The sequence below is a fragment of the Pipra filicauda genome, unplaced genomic scaffold, assembly GCF_003945595.2.
Source record: "Pipra filicauda isolate LSUMZ 115617 unplaced genomic scaffold, ASM394559v2 scaffold177_size2800117_pilon, whole genome shotgun sequence".
Taxonomy (NCBI): domain Eukaryota; kingdom Metazoa; phylum Chordata; class Aves; order Passeriformes; family Pipridae; genus Pipra; species Pipra filicauda.
This window is the reverse complement of record NW_024104284.1, coordinates 97,275-115,824: the sequence shown is the minus strand read 5'-3', so window position 1 is coordinate 115,824 and position 18,550 is coordinate 97,275. Positions and strand designations below refer to the sequence as shown.

At 37.2% G+C, this 18,550-nt stretch overlaps 1 protein-coding gene across 1 annotated transcript in view; it reads right to left on the bottom strand.

Annotated features, from left to right (window-relative positions):
• Positions 1–18,550, bottom strand: part of PREX2 (phosphatidylinositol-3,4,5-trisphosphate dependent Rac exchange factor 2) — a 114,972-nt gene that overhangs the window by 13,364 nt on the left and 83,058 nt on the right. The window contains exons 34-36 of the mRNA XM_039379838.1: positions 17,752–17,866; positions 5,991–6,057; positions 3,761–3,951 (exon numbers count right to left, since the gene is read on the bottom strand). Coding sequence (XP_039235772.1) covers positions 3,761–3,951; positions 5,991–6,057; positions 17,752–17,866 — 373 coding nt within the window. The remainder of the gene's footprint in view (positions 1–3,760; positions 3,952–5,990; positions 6,058–17,751; positions 17,867–18,550) is intronic.

Below are 18,550 nucleotides of genomic sequence, written 5' to 3'. Positions count from 1 at the left end.
AGAAAATAAGATGGTGATTTTTCTGGGGTTCATCACGATTATAAATTACTTTTCTCTCGATCCTCCAGGAAATGCAAAAATTTAAATAAACTTGGGATTTGTTTCATTTGGATGCTTTAAAGGATTCCTTTGAGCCTATGGTCCCTGAACAGACTTCTGCAGCTGCTGCACCTAATTTCATTTTGGCAAGGAAAGAGGCTAAGACATGTCTGTGTGGTGCAGCCTTACTCTTCTTCCTCAAGCAGGAGCTAGCATCTTGATTCAATAAAATTTAAAAGTGCCTTTCATCACCTACATTTGTATAGATCGATTGCAACTTCAAACAGAACGAATACAAGTGGAGAAAGCAGAGTGTTGTTTACAGGGTGACATCTGACTGGCAGGCAGAAATATAATTATAGATGATCAAAAAATGGAAAATAGAAATGCAAACTATTGATTTTATGAACTAATTTAGAGCTCTGTTCCAGATGTATGAAAATCCAAGCGGAGATTTATAGCATTGACACATCACTTAGGAGAGTGAAGGTTAAAGGGACTTATTTTCCCCCATTCTTGTTTTTCTGGTGACTGAAATGCATTTGAAAAGAACTGCTGTCTGAAATAGATATAGGATTGCAGGCTCTAATGTAAATTGGTAAACATATTGTCATAATAAAAATCAAAGCAAAGCAATCACCAGCAATTCAAAATCCCCAGCATTATCTTGGATATAGGGATCAAAGTATGAACTCTGTCAAGCTGTTTTAGCCTAGTGCAGCGTAAAAAGCAATTTAATATGGATCACAGAGAAGTCAGAAACCAAGACATTGCTTATCCAGAGATCAGCAATCACTGTCAAAGCAGACAAAGCTGCTGTTTCATAGTTCTTGGCCTTTTCTGCATTGGACTGTCAACCAGCGCCTCCCTCACAAGTTATCTGGGACTTGAGTCTGGTTAGTAGGAATGGTGGCCCAGTCTCCCCTCTGCCCCCGTCAATTCATGACACCTAAGCTGAGTAAACACAGAAAGGGTTCTCCAGTCAGTTCAGTAAAAGATAGATAAATTGAATGAGGGAAGGTATATACATATATAAAAATCTATTAAATATATCTAAACTTTGACAGATTAATGGCTTGCTCAGTTCCCACTCCCCAAGAACAAAAGAAAGATGAGCAGAGCACCCCGTACTCTTCCACAGACTTTCAGACATTCACTGCCATTAGAGATCAATCATAGAAATTGTGCTAAAATGAAGGTTTTTTAAAAGAAAGCATAGGGGGACCTTCCTCCAAGTCTTAATTTTTAAGCTGGCAGGACTGATAAGTGAATAGATTTTCAAAGTTTAATCGACAAGGACAATTCACATCTTTCTCCCATCTGTTTACCTAGTAGCATCTGTAGATATTACCAGTTTTCAACTCATTTAATATCCGTAGCATAGTGCTAAAAAACAGTCAGGAGTCCTTGATCTGGCTATCAGCGCAAAGGCAATTTCAGAATGCCAAAAAGCAGAGCCCCCACTTAGTACTGGACTGTAGAGAGGTGGCCTAGGGAGGCCAGAAAGAGAAAACAGCTCATGAAGTGACTTTATATGACTCCAACTGCTAAGGAAAAACTTCATCCATCCAGTTTGTATGCACAACAGTGACTTCAGAAAACTGTTGTTAAAAATCTTCCTCAGCTTTAACCACTTCAAAAAATAAGAGCACATGAATCCCTCCTAGTCTCTAAATGCAGAGATTTTCTTCTGAACTTTTGGAAATTCTGGGCACAAACTCCTGAGTACCTCTAAAAACTCTCAAGTAACCCATTCCTTTTTCCTGGAGGGCCTAGCTTAAAATACCTCTGATAATGCCAAGAATTGATGTTTCTTTCTCTGAACAGATGGCAGCCAAAAAGGCAGTATTCATGCACAAATGAAGTAACAGTATCTAGTATCAAAGCTCAAATGGACTCACTGTAAAGCAGAACTAGATATGCTTTAGAGAGGTGTTTTGCATCTTTATATGAAGAGGTGATATTAAGTCCTTTAACATCTAGATGGAAACCCACACATAGCACTTTTAAATCCCATTCCCATGGGAATGACTATTCCTAATATAGTCTTTAAATCCAATATGTTGGGTTTCTAATATTTTGTGGTTTTTAAATATACTAAATAAACATTTAATAGTTTATACCTTTGATTTATCCCTAGTTTTGAGTAGAAATTTGATGGCTAATTTATTTTCATCTAAGAACAGCTCATGTTCAGATATAAGCAAACCACGTCTTCTTCAGTCACCAAATTATTCTGAATAATTTGTGAGCCACACACTAGAGAGTAATAGGTTATTTGGGCTATTAAAGTTGTTCTGACTTTATTGTTAAACTGTAAGAATTTTTGGCATGAATATACTAACAAATTCACGAAATGGTGATGAAACCCAGCTTTATAAAAAATGGCACAATTAAGCCCAGTCTTTTCTGATCACATAAGACATGAAACTGAAACCAAGACGATGAGAAAAACTTTATAGCTTCATGGCCTTCTGAAACAACAGCATCATGACAGCCCATGCTATATTTCCATCTTCATCTGATATAGTGACTAGTGGTACATAACACAGCTTTTTTCTGCTATTACCTAAAGTCAAGTGCAATATACAGCATAATATATACACTGGTATCATTGACAGAGAGTAATACAAATAGTCTATTGCAAACTCTGTCAAATGGCAAGCATTGTCTTTGCACAATTTAATGGTGTTGGCTATATATGGAGCTTTTCCTTTTCTTCATGCCTGATAATCTCCATTGTAGCTTATGTTGCAATTGCCTTTTTCTTTCCTTCCCTCTTCAGAGCTCTGTTAAAGAAAGGATATTACTTAAAATGAAGAGGAAGTAATGCTCATTCTAACACCAGGTCACCAAGTCTGCTAAAGTAAGGACTTGCATAGATCAGAAACTAAGCAGTATTTTTTACATACTGCTACTTCTGATCTACAGTTTGGAATTCTTATAAAACGTGCAGACATTTAGCATCAGATTATTTGTTATGTTAGGTCTTTTGTTTGTTGGGGTTTTTTTCCTGTTCTCCAGTTGTAGTCTTTGCTTTTTTAGTGGAATGGACCAAAAAAATTGTAATCTCCCCAGCTGGAGCATAAACAGAATATTAGAGAGGTCTGTAATGATGTTTTCATCATATATATAATGATGCTATTGTCATATATATATATTTGTCTAATAAAATCTCTTAGGGTTGATGACAAAGATCAGTTGATTATAGGTCAGTCTATTTTTTGATATTGTATTAAACATATCGACCACTCTACAGGCTGAACCTCTACTTATCGTAAAGTATTCCTGCAAAAATGTGTGTCTTAAGTTACGTTTTTTCCCCTGAAACAAGCTCTGCTATTGTTCCCTCTAGCATACAAAGTAAATACAAATTTCAGCATTTCTTGCCTGTATTAAGAGTTCAATATAGTAGGTGGTATTCATATAGGTAACGTTCCTTTTTCTGCTTTAGCAATTCAGATTTCTGCCTTTTACTGACTTGAATGAGGAACAATCCTTTACAACTGCACAAAACACAAATTGTACTGCTCGTTTCTGTCAATCACTGTAAATAAAATTCTAGAATTTCACCAAAAATCTTTCAAGTATGTTAGATATTTAGTTTAAGATAATAGGTATTTAGTGTAAGAACCCTCTATTAATAAAGAGCAGTGGTCTCCAACCTGCAACAGCTGCATGAATGACTGCAATCACTGGAGGAAAAAAAAAATCATCATACCGGTGAACTCCACTGTTGCACATAATGATGTGACAAGCTCCAAGCCTGCTACAGAGTTCAGATGACACGGAAAGCAATCCCACTCCAGAAGCACTGCACGCAGTGTACGCACAGGCGGCGGTGCGCTTGGATCGGATAAAGGACCCTATGAGTCGGTAAAGTTCATCCAAGCAATTGAGAGGCCTCATCAGCTGCAAGAAAGGAAGTGAGAGTTATTTAAATATTTGCTACTGAGAACACATGAAATACTCTAAAAGAATAGGTCATCACAGGAGGAATACCCGATCTAGTTGAGAAAGCCAAAGCCAAATTCCATGACATAAATACAAAACACAGTTTTCTGTTACATGACCTAAGACAACTTTTAAACACTTTTCAATTCTTACCATCACTGATTGTTTCATTCCCAGGCCTGCCTATGGAAGTGTTCTTCACTTCTATAGACTGAATAGACCCATGAGGGCTATATCCACTAATGGACTGGGCAAAGAAGGGAAGCCATGAAGAGGCAACCCACAACCACACACAGATACAGAAGGAATACTAAGACTGGTTAATAGACCTGCTGAGAAAATCAGCTTATAATTATGACAACACTGTCCTTTATTTATCAAATATCTAATTCCTAATCCTGACTAGCAACATCAAAAAATAAAAATGAACACAAGTCAAAAACATATCACAAAGCAAGAACAGTTAACTTTGTAGCAGGACTTAAAATGATCCCAGGATTACTGTACTAAAAATGAATGATCCACCTAATAAAGAAGACAACTTGAAGTGCAAGGCTGCTGTCAGAAGAGGATCCTTCAAGAGTGGTCTAGCAATGAAAACAGTATTTCGTGGTGCTTTGTGTACCAGAGATGTTCACAATACCATTCTGCAGACCTCATCATTCCAAATTCTGACTTCTCTTTATTCCAGAAACACCTAAAGATTCCAACAAACCCCTGTGCTATTCAAAGAATTAATCTTTTGAAAGACAGATTCATTCCCTAAGGACAGTTTTAACAGTTAGGGAAACGGCAGCCTCACTTGCTCCTATGTGATAGTTGTTTCACTGGAAAGCACAGAGGTCAAGTAAATCAACTATAATAAATAGCATATTTAAACCTGGGTACAAATAGATTTAAATTGGTTTAGGTCCTGCTGGTTTAACTTGCACCCATTTAAATTGATTTTAGATGGTGTCATTTACTAATGCAAAGCTATGGGCAATAAAGTGAAAAGTGCAGCCAAAAATGGATCATGCACTCACTCTTGGCTTGCTCCAGTTGCAAAATAAATGCATTAGCCTAACATAGTATCCCTTGGTCAGATCTGGATTATGAGATGCTTTTCTCTTGCCCTTGAACTTTTCACTGAAATAGACAGGGAGGAGGTTTAGGGGTAACAAGCATTTCACATGCAGCTGAACATCCCCTGCTGCACCGGTGACTGCATGGGCAAGTTAAGTTGCTCACTCCCCAGGGAAGGAGAAGCCAATGTCCTTCCCTCCTGTGCAGTCCTGCATGGATCCAAGAAACAGGAACTATCAGTCTGTTAACAGCAATGCTGGTGATACTGACATAACATTTTAGTCTGTCGTACGGCTCAGCTGATGATCACTATTATTTCTCAAGCCACGGTAGCTCAATCACTTTTGAAGTCAGCATAGGCAAGACCCTAGGAATTTCTTTACTTCCCCTATTGGGTTGCAGTACAGGCATTAACTCTCCAACAGCAGGAGAGAGCCCTAAATGAATTTTCATAGCCCCTGGGATCTCTGAGCCACAGAGGTTTAAAGACAGATGAAAGCATTTGAAGAAAGCCTAAATGAGAAAATTCAGAAGAAAGCCTTCTGAGCAGGCTGCTGAAGGAGTATTTAATTTGGAAAAGCGCTTCCAGCATTCAGAACAAAGAATTTTTGTCTGCACCTGTCCTCCCCCATCCCACCGCACATGCTCTTAAAGCAGTTGCATTGCTCTGAAAGCACAGTAAAAAAGGAAAGTTATGATTTCTCTTCTCAAACACATAGATGCCCTCCTGCCACGCCTTTTGATACAGAACCAGTGGGCACCACCTACCTCTAAAACACAGGTGGAACAAAATGCTGTAAGAGAGCTCCTCCCTTCCCTGCCCCTCTCCCCACAGCTTTAAATAATTCAATTTTTTGATGGAATTAAGAAACCCTTGACAAGACAGTGTGTAACATAGAAAGTTTAATTAGGCACTTAATATTTTTATTTACCTTATCTATATATGCTGCTTTAGATGTTGAATTTGGAGGCAAGTTTGACTTGTCCAGGTAGAATGCCCTGAAAGAACAGACAGAATAAGGCAAAAACTGTTAACTGTTTAAGCTCCTGAACAAAATGTACGTAAGTGATTGTTGTTAGATACCATCCTAAGGCTGGAATTTTTTTTACCTTATGCTAAGGGAGGGTCAAGGAGTAATACAATACTAAACAGGCATTATCACTCTTTCTTTTAGAGTAATAAGGTACAGTTTTGTTCTGAAGACAAAAACTGTCCCTCTCCTCTTTGATAGTACAGTGCAAAATTGTAATGTCCAACTATCAGAGAAAAATGGATCTGAAAGTGATTTTCACCAAAACAATCCATAAAAAGGTTTGTGGCAACTGTATAGATTTTAATATATATTTGGCATATAAACAGTGCCTGAGCCTCACACACTACAAGCTTTTTTATATTCACTCTATACAACTGCAATAACATAGAAGCAGAATCCCAAACATGAAACACAGTACTGACAGAGGAAATGTATATATGTTCACAATATAAAAAGAAACAAAAAAGCAAGAACCCTTCAAGGAACAAATATGCAACATACAAGCAAAATGGCATTTGCAATGTGTGCACTCTTGCATGCATGTGCAAATAAAAAACAAACTGCCTTTCTTTACAATTTCCACACACTTCTATGAAAATTAATTAATGCATTAAAGGAAAAGCCAAAGAAAATTCTAATTTACCTGCAGAACGCAACAGTGATGGACGACGCATACTTACTTTAATCAGGTTTATCCACTGTGTATCAACTCATATTATCCCAGTTCCTTCTAATACCTTTCCCTTATCAATGAATAGTCCCAGAAGAATTTTATATAGAATGCACAAATGCATCATGTGCTGTTTTCAAATACAAAGTTGACTAATTTCTGTGTAACACAAAGGAGGCTGACATTTTGTACAGAGGGTTTCCACACTATCCTCTCCTAAAACAAAGAACCTTTCCTCTTACTCAACACCAAAAAGGAAGAGCTTTAGCAAAGAGCACACAGGAAGCATAGAGCTCTTCTCCTGTCTCCTTCCACTCAGGAGACCTAAACGAATTTTTTTTTTAACTTTCCAGTTTATAAGCAACTTAATTGCTCACCACAGAGGAGCTATCATTAAACATCTCATAGGCAGTGGAAATATCCTACTTACCTCTAAGATTACAGGGGTCTTTGCCTCTGCAGCAACACTTAAAAAAACATTGTCCCTGCCCATAGCAGCAGAGTTGGACCAGATGAACTTTAAAGGTCCCTTCCAACTCAAACCATTCTGTGATTCTCTGATCACAAAACTCATTCTGCTAGTTGTAAAGCTCCTAAAACCTCCTGTGGCAGCAGAAAATAGAAATATTCAGTAGGCCTCCCTGCCTGTACAACCAGTGAGAACCAGGCAACAGCTACCACTGCTGCAATTCTGGGCAAGGTTTAAATAAAACAAAACAAGACAAGCCCCACTAAACTATGGAAGACACAGGAAAAAAAGAAATATATTCTCCAGTGACAACCTCAAGGTATCACTATGATGTAGCTCCACTGCCTGTCCACAAGGAGCAGACCTGAATAAATCACAGAATCACAGAATATGCTGAGTTGGAAGGAACTCACAAGGATCATTGAGTCCAACTCTTAGACCTGCACAGGACCATCCCCAAGAGTCACACCATGTGCCCAAGGGTATTTTCCAAACACTTCTTAAACTTTGTCAGGTTTGGTGTTGTGATCACTTCCCTCGGGAGCCTGTTCCAGTACCCAACCACCCTCTGGATAACCTAAACCTCCCCTGACAAAACTTCAGGCCATTCCCTTGGGTCCTGTCACTGGTCACCACAGAGAAGAGATCAGTGCCTGCCCCTCCTCTTCCCCTCACAAGGAAGATGGAGATTGCCATGAGGTCTTCCCTCAGTCTCCTCTTCTCCAGGATAAGCAGAGCAAGTGATCTCAGCTGCTCCCCTTACAGCTTCCCCTCAAACCCCTTCACCATCCTTGTTGTCCTTTGGGCAGGGGTGCAGACTGCAGATTTCAATAGCTTTTATTCTTCAATAATCTGGAATAATTGGGTGGATAAAAAAATCCATCCACTTTTAATTCTAGTAGACTTTTCTTCCTATCGCCTGTAGTTTTGAAAAACATCTCCCAAATTTAAGGTTTGAATTAATCCCTTCAGAAAGCACAGCAAAGCTTTGTTATTCCATTAAGCCTGTTGCATGATCCAGAATGTACTCTGTGTCAAAGGAAGCTGGAAACCATTGAAAGGAAAAGAGGTTTGTAGAGAAAATGACTCATAAATCACTTTGAGGGGCCACAGCACATAAAAGCTACCTCAGCAGCAATAGACCAACCTTTTTCCTTGTTAGCAAAGCTAAAAAACAAAGCATCACCCTGCTCTCTACTGACCATTATCAGACTGAAAGCCTATATTGCTCTTTCCTGCCAAGCGATAGGAAAACCTGCTTCATTTGGAGCCTGTTCAGCACTCTCATTCTCTTTGGACTGTTATTTCAGCAAATTCAGCTGCATTAAATGAAACCAGAAACCAAAAATAGAACAGTATACACATTAATGGAGTACATAGAAAATAATTAACTCAGGATACAAAATGAAGCAACATGGACACTAGAATGGGATATACAATTATAGGAATTACTCCATTAATTCAGTCAATTATTCATTAACCTTAACAACAAACAAAAAATCAACTATACACAACATGCATTTAAAAACATCAAAGTATCCTGTTACAAGTGAAACTATTCCCCCCTCCCCAATCAGATAACACTCCCAGATGTTCCCCAAGTGCTTTATTTCTATTGCTTTTCATAAAAACTGTCTTCAGTATTTTACAGAACATGACAAACTGTGGACAGCATATAAATTTCCAAAGCACTTCACTTAATTACTAAATGCTTGTAAAGGTCCTTAATCATATTTTATAGGAAAAGTTAATGGCAATCTTGGCATGGTGCCCAATTTAGACAATATTTTCTAATCCATTTGAAATGAACCAGAATGAAATCATAGTTCTTTGTCTCCAAATGCAACGCTAGTTTTTCTTTTAAAGCCTTACCATTTCTCTAAAATGTAACAGAAAAACCTTTCTTAAAAAAAAAAAAAGGTAGATAATCCAGTACTAAGTCTACAAGGGAGTATTGATTGCTGCATTTGAGTTTTGTAGGATATCCCCTAAGTAACAATGCCAAATAATGGGACAAGTATCTCAGGGAAAACTAACACTGAGATAAAGTAACAAACATCTTAGGGTTCAAGAAGAAAAATCTATCACAAGGTGAATGCCTTCCCGAGACGTTTTCCCAGAACTTAAGTACAAAGGAGATGCAGCAGTACTGACATTTTCTTAGTGAAGCATTTTACAGGGTACCCTCCAAAACTACAGAGACATATAAAATGCTGAAAATTTAAAATATTGCAAATGGAACCCTAAGAAGGCTCCAGACCAGTAGAGAGACGCATTCCTGAGTAACTTTGTACATGCAAATAATTCAAGCAAATCCATGTCTTATTCTCAATTTCTTGTTTCAGTAAGCACATAGGGTTATGCTAGGTATTGGTAATCTTGTCTTGAAAATACAAAGACAGTAAAGAAGCGATAAGAGAGGGGGGAGTAACTGGGTTATGGCATTAAAAAAAGGCCAGTCGGGGGTTCTGCTCTAGAAAGCTTTTACTTTGATTTTGTAGAGGAGAAGAATTCAGTCTTTTATATTTTCTACATCATTGTGGTATACATATAAATTAACTCAAAATGTCTGCAACAGAAGGATGGAAATATGCTTTAATTCTACTAGATTTTCAGTCTCTCAGTCACAAGATATTCAAGATCATGTACAAAATCGTAGTCAAGAACCTGAGAAAGGAACAGAGGTGCGGAGTTGGGAAGTGTTGGAGTTAGTGTCCCTAATTCTTTTCTTCAGCTCAATCTAAAAAGCATGTACTTATGACATAGATAAACAGTATCTCTATGTATTGGCATCTATGTGCACACATACTTTTGTATTTCTTTAATAACAATTTTCTTGCAAGACTGCAGCATCTCACTAAACTACTGGTCTCCCACAAATTTACCTCCCTCCCGTCTATGAATAAGGCAGGTTGAGAAATTGGCATTAGGATGAGTACAAGTATCTGAGGTGCAAACTGAGAAGGATGTTTGCAAAGGAACAGATCTCCTATCCAAGCAGGCACTTCACAGCCCTGCTCTCAAACCTTTATAAACACAGGGGATCTCAGAAATAAGAGCATAGAAATGTGAAGACAGAAAGTTATGGATGACAAAAGCAAATCCAAATCCAATTCGCTCTATTTAACACTGCCCACTTTTCACATACCTATTTCACATTCCTATTTTCCAGGAAATCTAGTCTCCAGCATCTCTACCTACATCCAAAAGCACCTGAAACCATCCTTTTCATGATGTGAAAGGGAAGTTCTTGAGCCACAGACCAGTTACAGCTGCCTTCCTGCTTATCCCATCATTATCCAAACAGCCAAATCCACACTGAACAAATAATGCTAACTAATTGCTTCCACATTTGCCTTTCAGACAGTGGATGTCTCCTTTTTAGCTCCTGATATTCCAGACATGGAATACACTGTTAAAAAAGACAATGTGGCAAACAGTCATTGGGTTTTCAGGCTTTCAGCTACAGCTACAAGCTGTACAAGCTGCAGGCTTGGGTTGGACTCCCATCAGTGACCAGAGTGAAAGAAAAGGCTCCACTTTTGATGACTGCATATATATGTTCTCTGCATTTGAGGAGAATAAAGAAAGCAGGATGAACTAGATGATGAACTAGTGAGCAAAGACTCAGTACATATTATCTATCAAGACACATAATTTCCAATTTCAGAACATCATAATAAATACTGATCATACTGTATTAATAGTCTAACGAAACAATGAATTTACATTCACAGAATAAGCACAGCACTGAAAGGGGAAAAAAACTTCCTGAAGCTAAATTCGAGCCAGCTGGCAGTATCTTTTAGACCAGCTAGATAAATTTAATTTATTTTGCCCCAGATCTCTCTATTCTCTCTCTAGTCTTGCTTCACTTAGATGCAATGAATCTTGATTTCTGTTTTACCTAACGTACTTCTCATTAAGTTCATCAGGAGACAAGCTATTATTTCCTTGTTACATCCTTCAGAAGGAATGCTTGATTTTCTATCTCTTCTTCATAAAGATTTTGCATTTAGAGAGACTTAAATCACAAAATTCTAGTTCATTTGGAACAACATCTTAAAAATCTAAGGGCCATTAGATTTCCAATATTTATAGTCATATAAATTACATGATAAATTTGTGTATGTAGCATTACAGTCCAATTTTACTGTTGCTTTTTTGAATACAAAGCTATGTATCAAACAGGTAACACTGAGTACAGGAAAACAGTTTTGCATCTGCTTTTTTCTGCTACAAAATCTCACCACAGAACCACGCTTTGAAACCTGTAACTCTCTTCAGGTTGTTCTTTTCTGAATTTGATGGCAATGACAAAAACTGTTAGTTGCTCATTAACATGTGGTTCACTGAAGTGAACAGACATGAAGGAGAGTAAGACTAAAATCACAGGACAAGAGTGGCACAAGGACAAGCAACATAAGCTTCTTAATCACATGAGCAGCTTGGTTTGGAAAAGCTTTCCACTGGAAAGAGTGGGGGAAGGAATCTGTCACTTTTAAGGTGGATTTTCATATATTTATTACAGGAATTGATATATGATCTGGTCTTTGTGATAACACAGGTGTTGCCTTGAGCCTTCATCAGTTTGTTTCAGAGACAGACAAGCTCTTGCTTTCATAGTAATTAACTATCCCTAAGTGGATACGTCCTTTATGCCATTGTAGCTCATTTATAGCAAAGCAACTCTTAGAGAATTTTACTTCAACCTGAAGCCATGAGTGCCATCATATCTATTTTCTGCATTTATTAAATTATACAGGATAAGGAAAATATCAGCCTGCCAAGCAGTCTGCATCTTAAGAGACTGTTGTGCATGTATACATGTATGTATAAATAAAAGAGATGTTACTTTCCTCAGACAGATTTTGTTCCATGTTTGCATAAATTCTAGGGGCAGAAATAGTTTCCTTTTCTTATCTTTCAAAAAATTAGATGAAACAAGAAACCCCAACAATATGAAAGCCTCATGAATTGCAACATCCCTAAATAAAGAATTCAATTAAGTTTTCCATTGCTCTGTGGAGGACTACTTATGACAAAAAAAAATACAGGAGTCTTCAGACAGAGAAATTGTTTGAAGCTACATTGTAAATGAAACTCTTTAAAATGACAAATACTACATTCAGTGTAATCAGATGTTCAGTGTAATGAGGGTAGTTAGCTAAATCATTTGTCATTAGATTCACTGATTATAATTGCTTCCTTAGCATACAGACTTCCATTTACCTCCTAAAATGATATCCAAGAAAGTAGCAACATAGGAGAAAAAAAAACAAACCCCAAACCCCTCCCCCCGAGACCCCACAAAAATGGTCTTTTCCCTTTACTGCCTGCTTTAATTTTTCTCTATTATGGCAGTACAACAGGCTTACTGTAGCTGCCAATAAACCTGGACACAGCTGACTTCAAAGAATAGTTCCAAATCACACAGAATGGTAGGCAGGAAGCAAGGAACATTTTTTCCAGACCTTTTCTTTTCTATTGATGCACAGACGAGTTAATTACTACACAGTGCTAATTAGCACCTACACCAGTGGTGGGATTGTCCAGCAACCCCCAGCTGTCTTTCCCACAGCATGATCCTATCTCTGGAGTAAAGAACTGGGTCATCATATAGTCAGAGGTGTCACAAGAAAGTGCCATACTGGGGATAAAAGAAAATTAATTGGAAAGTAAAGCTCTCCTAAACCTCCCCTTCATCTATTATTTTTTTCTTTTCCTCTGAATGTTCCCAGTCTTAGCCACCATAGCATCAGGAAACAAATGTTAGAGGTGTTTAGATTTCTAAATGCAAGCATAGGTGCTGAAGAAGCATTAAAAGTGCTTATGTATCTAAAACCCACTGATTTCACTAATTTCTCATCAGGTAAAAATTATCTGCATAGACAGTTTTGGAATCCAAAAAGGTATATTGATGTGCAGTTTTCAGCACCTATAGTCAACTGCGGTTTGCTCTTGAAGTTAACAATGACAACAAAGCTTTCTGCAGAGACCCAGAAGTTGGAAGCATACTTAGTACAGCCACAGCCCTGCACCCCACTGAAAGACCTGTGCCCTGAACATCCTCTCTGCCTTTGCGATACATCCCAGATGTGCCTGGACTTTTCTGATTAATTGGGTAAACAGGAGCACCTGTAGAAAATTGCCGTTCAATAGAATGTCATAGGAGGGACACATGAATGAGAATTCATACATACAACAACAGATTAATCTGATAAAATGTCAAATACTCACAGGGAAAGGAAGACTGGTAGAGAAATCTTACTACTCTAGTGTCCAAGTCCCATCATGGGCCATAAAGTCCAAAATTTTGATAACTTGGACAAACATTACAGAAGTTTTCATTCCTACACTCAAAATCCATTTTAGAAATGGATTACTTTTTGCAGGAAGCTAATCCAAAATTTTATTTCTCTGAGCATAAAAACTGTTCTGATATCCAACTAAATGTTTTATTTTAAAGCCACTATTCAGTTCCAAGCATTAGCTGAGTTATGGCCATCCAGCTAATCTGTCTATCAGGGTCTGTTCCAGCTTCCAACTAATCTTTTGATCACTGTAAGGACCTTAAGACTTATTTCTATGCAATGCAGTAATAGCTACCATATTGAGCCTCACTCTGCAGGAAATAGACCTTTAGCAAATATAAAAACTATACTCAAAGGACAGAATGTATTTTAAATAAATAATTCTTAAAACAGTAATGCTTCAAAAATTACAGTTGAAGTCTACCCTCAATCTTTTACAATTACATGACTCAAGATTGGTAAGAGCATACTTAAATCAAACAAGCAGTCCAAGTAAATACAGCGCTTTTGTGAGATTTTGTTATTCCTATCAGCATTTGTAGTAATTATGGATTTGAACAGCATTGTGCTGTGCACTGTTGAAGCAAAACGGTGTCTGGTATCTGTAACAGCAAAAGGACTGAGTCAGGATGAAAACAACCTATTTGAAAGTCAGGGAGTACCAAAAAAGGAAGATTGGGACAAGTGGGAGGAGGTAAGAGAATACAGAATGGGCTTACTTAACAGGAACCTCCATGGAGGGCAGATACCCAGGTTCTTTTTAGTCCTCTTCTAAATTAGAAGACAACTGCTGAGCTATCAAACACATAGTAATAAAGATCTTGAAAATCTCTGCTGACCTAATTACTTTCACTTGGACGTACTGCATGTTTCTCATTAGCAAACAATTTGATGATGTTAAATTTACATTGCTGGCAACTACTAGCAGCAGCTCAGCTCACAAATAGAATTTCAACATAACTTTATTTTCCTTATCAGTGTCACAGAAAAACAATTGGTGAACTGTAAAAAAAAAAAAGTGCCGTGAAAAAGAAATAAGAGAATAAGAATAGTTATTAAGAACAGTTGTAGGTCAGATGCTAAGTATTTCTCAGCAGTTTCAGAAATTTCATAAACTAGGCATTAGTTGTTTTGTTGGTTTTTTTTTTCAATAACACCTTTATTTCAATAAAGGATTTCCAACGTGTTGCTCGAGTAGAGGATATTGCCTGAGGAATTGTAGAAAAACTCAACTTCAGCTGGTCTTAGAATAAAAGTTCCCTTATATTACTAATTAGATTCAAATAGCTAGAGTAAAGTATATTACAGAAGATGGAGGGACATTCTCTCCATTCCACATAAACATGAAATTCTATAACTGATTTTCAACTGTCTTTCATGCATTCTCATAAAAATTATAATCTTATCAATGACTATTTCACAGCTGAGGTAGTATTTGTAAAAGCCCCAAAGCAAGAACCATGAAAGACAGAAGGTCTCATAATGCTCAAATCAGTGTCAAGAAGGGCAATTTTGCACCTGGATTTATTGCATCACTTCTGATACTGTGAAAAAGCTGGTCAGTGTTTCATATATATGAATGAACTCTGCAATAAAAGCAAGGGTTCAGCTTCGTGACTTTGTATGATAGATAATGGTTATCCTTCCTGAAATTCACTAAAAATTTACTAATATATATTTTGATTCATTCAAATAAATAATTCATTAATTGATTTTAATTTCTTTTAAAGCACACATCAGTAACTGATTTGTGCTATGTACTCAAACTTTAAGAAGAATTTACTGTAAGAAATTAAGAGCTAGTTGAGTAAAGGTACTACTCATTTTTTAATTTACTGTCCTACTTAGGTATATACCAAGTTAGGTCAACAGCTCTGTTTGTAAGTGGGACCATACACAACAAAGTGGTCTCTTCCGTTTCACATTATTATTGGAGCATTATTATCTCAATGCATCAGGAATAAGAGAAGTTGAAAATGTATCAAGAGTTCTCATCAATGGATGCCTTGGCTGTGCCTCGGCTGTGCCTCGAAAGTGTCACTGCCAGCCATTGCCTTCAATTCCCACCTGTCTCCATCCTCTTCTCCAACTGCTTTTTCCTTTGCTGTTGCTCTCATTTGCTTTGGCTGCTGTAGTGATGGAGAGATTATAAGACGGTCATCAGATGATCATTTCACAAGCAAGCAATGCATTCCTTTTATATGGAGAAAGAATGGTTTATGGATTGTATCTTGAATGACTTATTTTATTATTGATTAAGAGGTTCTGCACACAGGATTTCTTCCACTTGAAGAGTTTCAGTATTATTGCACTGCAACATGTTTCCAGGGAATATTCAATTTCACGTTTTGTTCTTCTTCAGAGCAATTATCCAAATGTTAATATCTTTTGCTGCTGTAGTTACTTTCTGTTTTATTAGATTCTCCTGGCCAAACACCTACACAGGCTAGCAAACAGCAGAAAAAGAATGAAGCATCTGCTTTTCTGTTTTTCCTCTTCACATTATGTCAGTTAATTCCTGAAGCTGTTTGTGCCTCACTTAAGAAATGGGTATAGTTCACCGGAAAGCAAACAAATCAATTACTGAATGTTCTGAACAGACATTAGAGGGCTGAAAAAAAAAAATCCAAAATTTTCCTATTCTTGTGACTGCGCAGAGATCCTCACGGTAATTTTTGTTGAATAACTTTTTCATGGTAACTTCTTGCAAAATTAGGCTTTGGAGCTTAGCAATTGATCAGAGCTGTGAGTCACAAGACCATAAGAGGAATGTACCTCATTAAAGCCACAACATGAATGGAGGACCTAACACATGAGGTAACCAAGGTCAGGGAACACCAGGGCACAGAGTCAGGAAGAATTTATTTTAAGGATTTTCATGGGAGGCTAAATTGGTCCTATTCATAGGAAAAAAACAGCACAAAAAGTCTTGCCTTGCCCAACTGATACAATCTCTTTCTAACACTATCTGACTTCATTGAGGCTAAATACTGGCATGACCAAAGGGCTCTGTAAAACTGATTTATAACATAAGCCTTGTCACATAAATACTCAGGAGGAACTTTTTCCCCAAATATGAAGTGCTAATACAAGAAGGTAGAAAACAGACTAAATAAGTACATTTGTCCTTGATATAGAAGTGCATTGACACAGATGTCACCAATAAAATAAAATATAATGTACTCACTGAATGCAACTGGCTTTAAAATCACTTTTGTTATAGTAGTAATTACATTAAAACACAATCTAGAAAGTCCACTGCTTTAGTAACAAAATAGAGGAACAGTTTTGCAAGATCCACGAAAAAAACCTTCCAAAGACAGGAGTGGACCAACACGTGAAGGAATTGCAAATGGGACCCTCGTTATCTTCTTTCCCCTCCTCCAATGTCCTTAACCTTTTTTTTAACTCATGTTCTCTGCTGCTTTTAAAAACTGCCTTATCATTCTAGTGAAATGATAGTGTTTCCATCTAATTCAAGAATTTTAAGAGTGTATAGATGTGATTTTACCACAGTCCTTTACATCTTAAGCTCATGCGGCATGTAAGTGTACTCAAACAGGTGTTTTTCACAGATACAGTGAGATGCAAGAGTGGTCTATGTACCCATCTTCATTATTTTACTTCAACTAATAGATTATTTTGTACAGCAGAAATTCTCTCTTTATGTGCAACTTCTTAATGAAATATTTACCAAAACACAGCTGCATAATTTTTACATATACAGGCAAGCATGTACTCTGTAACCCGTAGCCGATGCTGCTGCAGGTATCCAAATATTTATGTATTCCCATTAGCATAGTGGGGTGCAAGGAGGAAGATGCTCAGCTTTGAGGAAAACAGCACTATTTTTCAAGTCCTGTTCTGTAGAAATTAGGTAAATACAGTCTGTAAAATCAGATCATAATGTTTAGCAATTTTGATACTCCATTTGTGATCAAGTAGACATTCTCTTTTCTCTATGCATTATTACAACAACTTCGAGGCAACTATAGCTATAGTTTTCAGGGGAAAACAATTTTGTAAAAAGTAACTTAACAGTGCAGAAATCAGAAAAGTCAGAACCACGAATCTTGGATCTTATTCAATTATGCACCAAAAAACAACCACCATACAACACATTTCAGTTTAAAGATGTGTCACGGAAACTGAACTGAAAAGCAGAACTTTGCAAACTAAGCTCAGGAATATTGATTTATTACTCACCGTAGTTTCTGGTTATACTGCTTGACTTTTTCTAGTGAGGCTGCATTAATCTGAGCTTGAAATTCTTCTACTGAGACACTGTCTCTGTAATAGTATCCTTCCATGCTCTCCAGTGCTGTGAAAAGAGAAAGGAGAATGGAAAAGAGAAAGATCAGTATTAAATATTTAGTAATTGCCTTCTTTGTAGTTTTGTTCACACACAAGTGAATTACTTTTTAACCTTGAGGCTGTGACCCTACTGTGGATCGCTGAGCTGTTTCTGTATGTCATCAAATTCATACAGATCTCTCTTAAAGATTTCATTTACAAGAAAAATTGTATTTCTTGCCCTGTGGAAAATATAAAGGAGAGTGATAATTTGAATTCCTTTGCTCTAATTAAAGTATTCCTGCACTGTGAATGTAAATGTGAGATTTAGTTTTGATATATCCTGGAATAAAACAGTAGAATGAGCTGGGGCAGTGGAAATAAAGGATTAATGTAGCAGTTACTTTCACAGAGGGAGACCTAACAACTTCTCACAAAGTCCAATTTTGGGAGATATGGAGCACCTGAACCTCTAGTTATTCCCACTGATAATGTGAATACCTTCTTCTAGATCAAGTAAAGCAAACTTCTCTGGATCTCTGAAAACATCCTAGAAGTTCTTTTTCAAGGCTCAGGTAAGTGAAGTCAAATACTTGTCTGTGTCCACTTTTGTTGTATTCACTTCACCAAAGCAAGAATGAATATTGCTACAAGAACTCAGGAACTAAAAAAAATCTTGAATTAAAGGAAATATTTTTATGCCCCTCCTACA